Here is a 13184-nt window from a genome sequence, read left to right as displayed (position 1 = left end):
AAGTACGGTGTTAGAAATATTAGTAGTGTATAATTTATTTAAAATTTACATAAATTGGCGTAGGTATTTTAGACATAGGGTAGTCCTTAGAATAGAGGTAACTTCATTATAAAATTAAATAAAATTTTGTTTTTATTAAAATGGTCACAGTGAGAGATCTGGTATGATTTATAGAACAACTACGAATGGTGTTGTATGAGGCAACACATGTGGTAGGTAACCCGTAATCGGGAAACCCATATTCTATCATGTCATAGAATCCATATAATGGAAGTGAACAGGAATGTCGGTTACCCCATGAATAGCACACAAGTAAATATAATGCTCACCATTTTAAAAACTTTCATTGAGTGGAGGTATGAGGAGGAGGGGCACGAGCACATAATGCCCTGCACCATAGTATTCGATTCGTTGCAATCGGATACAGTAATATTAGATACCATTACGACGTTGATATATAATGTACTGACATAACAATACTATGTTCACTTTTTGTTTTATATTTTCATGTGTAATGTATAAGTTTAATAAGAAAAAAAAATATGTATTAATATGTGTATTTTTATAAAAATAATATATATATTGTTACTAACATAGCTTTAAGAAAAATTGTACCCCCAGAGTGATGAAATAATAGTGTAAAGTATGAGTTACTGAAGATTAGTCGTAAAGATAACAGTCGAAGTCTTATTAACCATAAGTCCTCGTTTTGTGGGGGAGGTGTTGCGATAACTGCAACGTGTGCGATCACACACGTGGATTTGTAATACACGTTGAGTAGATGAGGCAGTATCCTAATCGTTAATTAATAAGTATTAAAATGAAAAGTTGATTTCTAAAAATATTTAAGTACTAGGATGAATACCTAAAAGAGACCTTGTAATACACAATAAGATCCGGCTTGTGTCTAATATATAAGGGCGACCTAAACACACTATTTCTTTATGACGACTAATTGACGGTACTCGTGCTGAAATAATTGTCTTAAGTTGTAACGTTACTCTGAGTGTTTAAAAGTGTTCAACACTAGCCAAGTTAAATAAACTACGATTAATAGTTAAATTAAACCACGAAATAATTCATTTGATTTGCCCCTTGTCGACTGTGCTCCACAACTGGATTACAAAAAACGCACTAAATTAGATAAGGAGACGATATTTCGAAAAGAGATAGGTTAACAAAGACTCAACAGAAACACGTATGTATGCTAAGACTGCGTGGAGACAACTGGTTCGTGTAATTTTAAGAGAATCTAATGATCAGTCGATTTTGACGCAATGGCCTATAATAGTTATCATACAAATATTGAAGTTAGTCTAAGACAGACACTAGTTAAAATAATTTATTGAAAATAGTAGAAAACAGACTGGCATAATACTAAAATCAACTTCTAATACATTCAACAAAGCCAATCAAATGTAAGTACAACTCAATAAACCAGCTACCAGGCATACTATATTATAATCGAATGGCAACCACAGTAAACATAACCATAATCAATTTACATAAAGTAGAAGCAAGAAATTATATTAACCAACAAATAAACACATTAAATCTGTTATTCCAACAATTTATTAAATTTTGACACCATCACAATATGTTAAACAGGTATGTGAAATAATAACAGCTGCACAAAGGGGAGAATAATTGATTCAAACGTAATATCTGCCATGGAGTTACGAGTTACGTCCATAAATTAAAGATATTTAATTAAAAGCACAAAGGAGTTATAACTTATCGTTCAATTTAAATTACATAATTAAAACATAAAACTAATTGAATAAAATGTCTAAATTAAGTATAATTTACATAAAACACAAACCAAACTCGAATATTTGAAATAATAATACCGTTAGTCAACCCTATTGAATTGACTTGATATATATGCCGTTTTATTTGGGAAAATTTTAGTACTTTTCTTCTTTAAGCTTTTATTGAAAACATACTTCTTTATTGTTAAGGGAAGTTGTTATGGTTCCGTATTTTTTAATTAGCTGATAAGTAATGAAATGTTGCTTATAAATTATAATATATTAACAATATTAATTAAAAATAAATGTTTCAGTTATGTTTGCGAGGAAAAAAAATAATTCTGTGAAATGTATTTTTTGATCAAACATAACCACATTGAGACTAATTTACAAAACAATGCGATGAAGATCATTATAAGTTTAAAACGATTAAAATATAAAAATGACAAGACAATAATATTTTTAATAAAATTGTAATTGTATCTTTTATTATTATACAAACGACATATTGAAAAGCCTAAGTACCTGTTTTATAAATTTATTTTTATATCAAAAAATGTATGTCATCCTCTCCTTTATATTTTAATTTTAACATACAATCGTTTAAGTTTATATGATAAATACAATAAAATAGCTAAATTAATTAAATTATTATCATTTATAAATATTGTAATTAATATAATAAAACTTGTAATAAACTAAGCACCATATTCAATTATTATTAGTTATCACCCTTAAATATTTAACCAATTTAGGTACCACGAACCATACAAAGTTCATTATAATTTAATAATATAGATACTACCCATTTAAATAAATACTTTACAATTTTATAGACATCGATAATTGTTCTTAGTACATAAATAAATGAATAAATAAATAAATTATACATACATACCTATAACTAGGACTAATTATAAATTAGATTTAGTAATAGTTCATTTCGACAACAATAAAAGCATTTCTACGTTAAAACTGAGTTCTATAATATTAAGTTTCATAAAACTATATATTAAGTGTTAGCATTTATTACTTGAATCTTATTTAAATGTTTAAAAAAAATAATTACGTATAATACAAAATCAATAATTATTAATAGGTAAGTACAATAAAATAAATAATTAAAACCCTACTAGATTGTTTTAAAGGATTTTATAAAACATATAAATAATATTATAGATTGTCATCAGTGCCGTATCCAGGGGGAGGGGCTTTTGAGCTTAAGCCCACCCCGAAATCTTTTATTTTAAATAATATATGTATATACAAGATGATTTATTAAGCATGCTTAAATTATGTGTATATTCAAATTTTGATTTTTACATAGTTTCTAGTTAAAAAACAACGTTTTTCTAAAAAATTATATTTTTAGATATTTTTTTAAGTTTTTCTTTTTTGAACGGCAATATAGAGTTTTAATTAATCAAAAGCAGAAAAATGTTCTAAGTAATTTGATACATTTGCGGCGAGTAGTTTATGAGTTATAAGTATTTAAAGTTTGGATGCTCGGAGTGGAGTGGAACGGGGTTACCCCGCAAAATGTTTGTCCACTACTCCGCTTCACGCTTATCTAAACTTTAAATACGTATAACTCATAAACTACTCGCCCTAGTATATGTTTTTTAATTATTTCCTATTTTTCTTTAGAGTCAAGCATGAATGTTTAAGCCCACCCCGAAAACAAATCCTGGGTACGGCACTGATTGTCATAGTACAGTTTATATAAATGATGATTTAATCAACTATTTTTTATGAATAATTTATTGACTAGTTTCATACGTATTTGCGTATTTAAATATCCATTATTTAACGTTTTTATCTCAAGTGATATCCATTTATGTCTTATGATAATTTATGAGTGAACTATAGATATGATGTAGATTGAATACGTTTAGGTATATTTTATATTAGGTAAAAATCAATAAATTAACTAAGTATTATTTACGTTATTATAATAAATATAGTAAGCCTAAACCTGATATTTTGGAGATTAGATTAAACTATTGTTTGTGAATTTATTTCATAAGATATATAAATTTTTATAACATTTAAGTTATACATAATTATCTAGTTTAATACCTAGTAAATAAGTATATTATAGTCTTATAAAAGTAAAAAACGAAACTAAAACTCAGCTTTATCGTTTGCGAATATTTCAACAATATTTATCAAATATTTTTTAATTAATATATTAGGTGCATTTAGTACAGTATGCCAGGCATTATCATGCAAATGCCTAATACATATTACAAAAATTATCTCGGGCAATATTAAGGACATAGAAGTCTATGCTACTCGTACTCAAACTTACGAAAAAATTTCAATTTAGTCCAAAATAGAAACCTATTATATAATATCTGTAGGTAGCTAATATCTGCAATGGTGTTACAAAACAAGTAAAAATAAATAATTCAGAACTCGGAAGTTTATAAGTTTTTAATGAAATTATTAAGAGAACTACCTAATAATATTATTACGATAGTAATAACAATTTTGCATTATTAAGAAATGGGATAAATAACACTTACACGGATAAAGTACTCATCCCTGTACACACGACCACTGTAGTTTATTATTTACAAATAAATAATAATAACTCAGATAGTAAGAAGTAACTCGAAAATCTATTTAACTTTACTTAAGATTATGCCTTTTAATAAAATTGAATAATATTTAAATACTAATTCAAAACCAAATACAACATTTCCTACGTTCGTACGAGACGTGCAAAACGCCTTCTTACTCATATTATGTTTATTTTTGAATATTAAATTAGAAAAATATGAAAAAAATTTGATATCGCAGTGTTGAGAGGGAGTCATGAAATTTTTTTCTCGCGTATACTCTACAAGGGGGGACAGTCAAATGGTGAGAGAATAAACACAATAATCACGTCCATCAAATGATAAAAAAAACCTTAATCTTTATGAATCATTATTGATATTGTGATAATATATATTCGTAATAAAGCGTGCGGGTATATATATCCGTATCAGATATCAACCACCGAGAAAATTCCCAAATATAATAAATAACAATTTGTGATATACCTAATGCATAATATATAATGTATACAATATAGAGGACGAATTATTGTGCCGTTGCCGTGCGGTGTTGACCCCGTCACTGCCCGTGGTGCAGTGTCCGATCACCGCCGGCTCTACCGCCGCCCAACACGGCGTTAAGGATCTGCTGGTGCGATTTAATTTAATATTTTACACCGATAAGTGACATAATAATAATGCGTAACCTATGTGTGGACGAGTTTCCGGTGGTTTCGACTGTCCGAGACACACAGTCACCGGTGGCATACGCCTTACCTATTTATAATACATAATAGTATACATATACGATACAGTGCGACTGTATGATATACCGTATAGTCGGCAATTCGGTTAGGTCCGACGGCCGAGAATCATTTATAATAACTGTTGTCCCAGGATATCGGTGTCCGGACGGTGGAAGCGTACTCGCTGACGGCCGACTCGTAAATGGAGGCGTCCTCGCGGTTGCCCCGCGACCTGTACGTCACGCACAGCCAACACACGAATATGACGAACAGCTGGAGCACGACGAACGCGACCAGCACCAGGGCGAACGCGTACGTGTTCCAGTACGTGTTCTGATGGTCGCTCGCGGCGTTGGTGGAGGTGACGGTGCCGCTGCTGCCGGAGAAGTTGATCTCGTGACCGGGATCGCCCCGTTGCGCTTCGAATTTGAACTTGTCCTCGATGCGGATCTCCTGGAAGACCACTTCTTCGGTCTGGTTGCCGCCGCCGGCGCTACGTCTGCGGCGCCGCCTGAGGGGTAAAAAAAAAAGCGATCGATTAAAATCAAGCGAAAAAATCGGTGCTTAAAATGGGATGCACCGTATTATTATACATATCATATAGACCTGCAGTGATGGTTTTACTGTTTTATTGGGCTGACTAAAAGATAAGAGTACTAATTTTCGTTTCGTGTATATACCTTATGCGCAGCCCGTTATACCAAAACAAATTATTTAATGTATACATTATACCATTCACAGAAAACTCTTCTAGAAATTATATTTTAAAAATATTTAATGACGGTGTGCCTATAGTGCCTACGCATAAAAAGTATAACTAGACTATACATTTCGAAAGCATTAAAATTATGGTAATCTTACGACACAAATTACTTTATTCTTCGATTCGCAACTTTTATAATAATATCAATAGTCTATTACTTTTTAATAAAAGATTAATAATAGCCAAAAAGTGCAGAGCATAACAATCCATATAAGCAATATATTTTGCTTTTTTCAGTTTTAAATGTATCAGTAAAATCTTGATTTTTTAATATTGATCTATTACATCTTTTTTTATATACAACACTGATGATAAGTTGAAAAATCGTTTTTATGTCATGCACTAGTTGCCGCCTAGCCGGTCGGTAGCAATTTTTTGTTCATAGTATTAAATTAATTAATATGTCGCATCCACATAATGAAATCATTCATATTTCATTTCATTAACTGGATATCCAGTTAATGAAATTCATCCAAATCGTGAATTTTGACGAAAATACATTATATGGACATCCATTTCATGAAATTATCCGACAATACTTATATTGTGTACTTTGTGTAATTATTATAAAATCAGATATCATAGTGTTATAACTATACTTTTCTATATTGTTCTATGAACAAAAATATAACAATAATTATAATCATAGTAAATTATATCATATTACATTATGTTTTTTATAAACAACAGTGTTACCTATGAAGTATTATGAAATATTCATGAAATTAATTATACTTTTATTACTTAACTACCTATATTTCTTATATTTTTTTATTAACAAAATAATTAATTGATTAAATTTAACAATAAATAATCAACTGTACCTATATACATTTTTCTTCTTTATTATTTATTTTATTATTCATTTTTACAGGATAATTGATTATGGCATCGACTGACGACTGTTACATATCATATTGTTTTTAAAACAAGCACACCTATTTGATTGGCAAGGAGTTTTTGACTTACACGAACAAGACAAAAATCCTTACCCTCCTGAAATTTTTTTAATCATTTCTCGCACCAATAATTCAACTTTTTTATCAACTTGGTCAGTAGTGAGAAATTGAGTTGTTGATCTTTTCAAACATTCACTACTGAACCATCCTTTCATTAAGCCATATTTTGTTCCAAGTTTATGTAATCCTTTTTTTTTTGTTCCGTGATCACACAAATTATGTTTGGAGGATCTGTAAGTCCCCTATCAACTTTTGGTACTCCGAATATAACACATTGATTAATATTAAAATCGTCAGTTATTCTGTCGTTTCCCTGTTAAAAATAAATTTAAATTAAGATATAAAAAGTAAAAGTACAATAAAACTGTGCGATAAATGATTAAAAAATTTCAGGAGAGCAAGGATTTTTGTCTTGTTCGTGTAAGGCAAAAACTCCTTGCCAATCAAGTTGGTATGCTTGTTATAAAAACAGTATGATATGTAACAGTCGATGCCATAATCAATTATCCAGTAAAAATAAATAATAAAGAAGAAAAATGTATATATATATGTATAGTTGATTAGTTATTATTAAATTTAATCAATTAATTATTTTGTTAATAAAAAAATATAAGAAATATAGGTAGTTAAGTATTAAAAGTATAATTAATTTCATGAATATTTCATAATACTTCATAGGTAACACTGTTGTTTGTAAAAAACATAATGTAATATGATATAATTTATTATGACTATAATTATTGTTATATTATTGTTCATAGAACAATATAGAAAAGTATAGTTATAACACTATAATATCTGGTTTTATAATAATTACTCAAAATGCACAATATAAGTATTGTCCATTTCATGAAATGGATGTCCATATAATGTATTTTCGTCAAAATTCACAATCTGGACGAATTTCACTATCTAGATATCCAGTTCATGAAATGAGTGATTTCACTATTTGGATGCGACAAATACACTGCCTAGTATAAGTTAACTACATAACTAATTTTTTTTTAAGGCGTAGATGTTGACAAAATGGAGTGTTAAACACTCCCAGCCAATGTAGGTACTAAGACTAACATACTTCATCATAATGTTTCGTAAACGAAACTTAGATAAGGGACTCGAAAAAAAAATTATGATAAATAATCACATAATGTACACAAATCTTTATTATGAAATGCTTAATTTGTGTATATTGTAATATAAATAATATTAAAACGGATATATCCAATGTTATAATTTAATAACTAATATGGTAATTCCTCCTATCTAAAAGTCTTAAAAAACTAATGTCTAATTTTTAATCAATGGAGGATAGAAGATCGATTAGTGTTTAATTAAAATATTTAAAAGCATATTTTTTAAAGTTCAAGAGAGCATTATTGACTTAATTTTACAATACACGGTGTACAATAGCAAAATATAATATGTAGGTAGGTAGTAGGTACTGAGGGTCGTCCGAAAATAAAAATCGAGGAGAATGTAGTCTAAAAATGATTGTACAAATAAACCACACACTAAGCATCACATTAATAATCAATAACGATTAACACATAGCGACATCACACAGATACTATACACAGACCGGCTGTCTACAAGATTAAATATTGCCTAAATGTTGCCCCTTAAATAATAAAAATTCATAATAATATTATAGTTATCAAAACAGAAAGTATTTATTTGATATGCTAATATAAATTTTATTTTATTTTTAGATAAGCACATGATAAAATATTTAAGAGACACTTATTGTAGATAATTTGGTTAATACTTAATAATAATATTTATATAAAAGTATTTGAAAAATGCCTATAATTTTAAACTGTTATGAAATTTAAATTACTTTTAATTCGAGTAATTTTATGTTTATTGGATATTATGATTTTTTCGACTCTAATTAAAACATAAAAAATCTGAGGGGGTGATCCACACCACTCACGTCACCCCTTCGGAACAGACCTGTAGATACTAGATATCTAACATGTATATTATATTTGACGGATTATTAAAAAAAAATAATAATAATTACTTTATTAGTAATCAAGTAGAGCGATTATTGACTGAACAGTAAACAATGAGTACATTGGTATAGTTTTATTCTACGTAAAAAAAATTGTTTTACCTACGTATGACATAATTCGTCATTTTGGTAATTCGGGTTTGGTAAACATTATTGTTTTTTATATAAATATACTGATCACGATTGTTTTACAATGTTTATTAGTAATCGCGGTAATCACACGTCGATAGAATTGGAAAATATTACAACTCGTTGAGTTATATAAACTATACTGTCTGGTGTCTATACTCTATACTATAGTTTATATATTACGATGTTACAACTCGACGGTAATTAATAGTATCAGTTGGTCGATAACACGAATAGACCAATCGGGTAATATCGGTTTCACATGATTACACGAACACGATATAGATGTACTTAGAATAGCGCCTTTACTATGGTAAAATACTAAATTCATGTAATTTGATCAAACTATTAATGTAATAACTAATAAATAATACAAAAACAAATAACTGTCAACGGTATTATACGTGTTATACGTGATTTATTTCATTTTGTTATTTGAATTCGATAATTGTACTGTATGTCGCTGCACACTTGTAATACAACACTGTATACCTATAGCGCCTATCTGGAGCAGTCGACCTATCTGAGAATATCCGTAGGAGAAAATATAGGAGTAAATTAAATTGAATATAGGGCTGCGAAATGGGTCGGAAAATAGTAATAATAATAATAAGGATCCTAATAATGACATTTTATTTTATAAATATTTATTACGGTGTTAAAAACCGAGTAAGTCATTGGAGCTGTACAGAAACCATGTGAGAGGGGACCTCGTCATTGAGTAGGTCACTGGTCACTATAAACTAAAATGTGTAGGTATTCAAGATTTCAATAATAAATTATTAGACACGGAGAGAATCGATTGTGAGCGGAAACAGTTTGTCAACAAAATAATTCGGAATTTTGAAGACAGAATTTGAAATTCAAACGTTTGTTAAAAAAAATCTTAATAATTATTTTTGATATATTTTAATAACTACAAGAAAATTGTTTGAGGAACATTTTATTAAATTTTAACTAATACTAGTAATAAAATTTCAAAAATGTATAATAATAATAATAATACGAGTATATACATTTCTGAAATATTTAAAATGTTTTTTATTTTAAAAATACATACCTATGTAAACAAATTTGTTTTAAGTAATTATGGTTATTAAATTTAGAACTATAACAAAAAAACATAATCAATTTAGTTAGAAACTAGTAGGTATTGAGTTAAAATTCCTGGTTTTTTTTTTTTATCGTATTTTAGATTCTGAGTCAAACGATGGATATATTGATTTTTACAATTTTATGTTTTTTTCCTTGTATAGTTATGTTTGTCATGTTTGTATACACGAAAAGTAGTGAAAACTTCCAATTTGAGAATGGTTTCAGGTGGAAAATTGGATCTAGTAATACTTCTGAGAGAACAAAATTGAAAATATCCAGTATTTTTTAAAATAATCAGGAAAAACGGAAATCAGAAACTTTTACACAACACTAGTAATCAATCAAATCGATTTTGTTTTTTTTAAACTCTAAAATTAATCAAAGTACAGATTTTTGAAATTTTTACTAAATATTTATATACACAACTTTTGTATGTAATATTAACATTTTCAAAATATTTTGACATTATTTCGATTTATTTATAAACATTTTACATGTTTTGGTTTTTTCTCTATGTAGTATAGAGTGTATAAACGATGACAAAAATAATTTTAATCGAGTTAAAAATGTTGAAAATTAATCATAAAGTTCCTCATTATGTCATAAGTTTTATTATAGACAGCAATTTAAAAATAATAAGGATAAGCATGATTTTTTTTTATATAACAATTTGAAGTTAAAATGTTGACAAAATTAGTCAAAATTGAGAAAATTTACAAATTATTTTGTAGTTAAAAGTTTATAAAGTGTTCAATTTTTATAGCTAAGGCTAGAAAATGTAATACAAGATTTCTCATTAAGTCATAAGTCATTATGACCATCGATTTTAGTCATTTTGATTCAAACATATATTGTTTGTGGGAATTTGAAACTTTTTGAAACTTTTGTAATAATATTTTTTTGATTTTTTTTCAATCTTGCTTAAAGAAAAACTAAAATCAATTTAAAATAATATATTGATTTTATAATTTTATAAATTTTTGTCGTTGTAAAATATCTATTTCTATTTTAGAATATCACCCATGTTTACGATTTTAATTTTGATTTCTACCTATAAGATATTATACGTACGTGATCGTCGTTCGCACGTTCTATTATACGTAATATTACACGCGACTATAAAATGTGCCTAAGGAAACGAAATGTTAATTATTCATTAATATTTTATGAGTTGGGTTATTATTATGATAAGTAATATTATTGACTTTAAAATTTGCATTCAATTTTTTTAAATTTGATATCAATTATTTGTATTAAAAAATTAAAAAACGATTATTATTTTTATATAAAATATAAATTTTATCTTTTTAATTTAGATATGATTTTTTTATTATTAAAATAAATTCTATTTTGTCATGGCATTTGATTTTTAGAAGATTTTTAACAATTTCCATGGATATTGAAACTCAATATTGATCAGATTTTGATTTAAAGCTTATTGTTTTTTCGTATATTAGTATAATATATTATATACAAAATTACATTTTCAAAATATTTAGTTTGATTATATTATAATATTGCCTATTTATAATTAATACTACGTATACCGTATAAATAATAAAATATAATTAATATTATAGTAAATACCTAACATCAATATATTTATAATGTAATAGACCGACAGAACGTCTCCGTTAAGAATATTAGGTTTTTTTATGCGATGATTTATCATTGAATTCAAATTTAACAACACTGAACACATCCATTGACGTCCAATGACTAGATACATTTAACTCCTATTGTACAGCTGAGCAGTTACCTACTTTTCCGCTTTTTTGTTTTCCTATATTCTTTTGAAAACATTGAGAAACATTTGCTTTTGATATCCCAAATGTCAAAACAATTTTATACTTGAAAAGTTACCTCGAATATTTTTGAATATTTCAAAAATTTTAATATATGGCTCATATTTCATTAGTGTTATTCTCATTTTTAAAATGTTATGAAAAAAAAAATATTTATCTATATTTATTTTCTAATTTTAAAATGTTTTATGTAGAATATTTACATTTTTAGATTATAGGAAATAGGACGGTGAATTCACACACGTCTTCATATGCATTCCATCGTACATTGATCACAACTGTAAACCTTCATTTCTAATATTATTAATTCAAGTTATAAATATGAATATATAGTTATTGCCTATTGATATCATTATACAGAGAATATAACTTGAAAATATTAGTGCATTTATTTTAATGTTTTTTTAGAGTACCTATAAAATATATAATAACACTATAAAAGCGCATATTTTAATATTTTTTTATATTATATTATAATATATAGGTACCTTCCAAAGGAGTCGGCCCGACGCACCGCGCCGTTGTGACCCACCACGTTGCAGTTGATGGGCTCGCACTTTGGCAAGCATGGCGTGACCAGTGCCTTGAACTGAACGATGTCGGACGTGGGGAACTTGAAGGCGTCGAACGGCGCCTCCAGTATCTTGACGGTGCCGCCGCCACCCGTGTCTACGGCCGATATCGGTCCCATGATTGCCGGATCCGTGGGACAACCGTCGGCATCGATGAGCAGTATCTCGCTGGTGTCCACGCCGTCCAGGGCGATCAGCTCCCGGACGAATATCTCATACGGCGAACGGTCGTCGAGTATATGGAATCGGAGGCTGAGCGGGTCACCCACCTGCGCAGCGTGTATGTCGCCACCCGCCCGGTTCGTGATCCTCATCATCACTGTGGGTGAGATCACAAACGCCGTTTCTTCTACGCCGTTGCCACTGACTCCGCCGCCGCCGCCGTTTTTGTCGGCCGCGTCCGACTCCACGTCGTCATCGGATTCCACGGCCGGTGCCATTGCCAGCTCAATTCCCTGGCCCACGCTCCGGTTTTGCAGGTCATACGAACACCGCACCGACAACCCAATGTCCTGGCCCGTGACGATCTGATCGTGGTGCTACGGTGTCAATACAGAAACAGTTAGTGATACGAGTTCCTTAAATTTAACGTGTACGATTTACCAGTATAGCAGGTAAATTCAACAAATAGAACAATTGGTTTTACACTTATATCTGTAAAACTAATCCTTATTCATTTTTATAAGCATTTGAAGTTTAAATTCGACGAAATTAGATGTATTTAAACGAAAGTTAACGATTTTAGTTATTTTAATGTAATTCATAAAATATTAATTGTAAATACTTGAAACATTACATAAATTATTA

General features: G+C 28.9%; 1 protein-coding gene across 1 annotated transcript in view; it reads right to left on the bottom strand.

Annotated features, from left to right (window-relative positions):
* Window positions 1–2459: 2459 nt before the first annotated feature.
* The window catches only part of LOC113558838, a 53326-nt gene continuing 42601 nt past the window's right edge, over window positions 2460–13184 (bottom strand). Inside the window, exons 4-5 of the mRNA XM_026964408.1 lie at window positions 12294–12916; window positions 2460–5551 (exon numbers count right to left, since the gene is read on the bottom strand). Coding sequence (XP_026820209.1) covers window positions 5167–5551; window positions 12294–12916 — 1008 coding nt within the window. The 3' untranslated portion in view covers window positions 2460–5166. The remainder of the gene's footprint in view (window positions 5552–12293; window positions 12917–13184) is intronic.

This window comes from Rhopalosiphum maidis, chromosome 3, assembly GCF_003676215.2.
Source record: "Rhopalosiphum maidis isolate BTI-1 chromosome 3, ASM367621v3, whole genome shotgun sequence".
Taxonomy (NCBI): Eukaryota; Metazoa; Arthropoda; class Insecta; order Hemiptera; family Aphididae; genus Rhopalosiphum; species Rhopalosiphum maidis.
The sequence above is the reverse complement of the archived record's forward strand: the minus strand, read 5'-3'. Positions and strand labels throughout refer to the sequence as shown.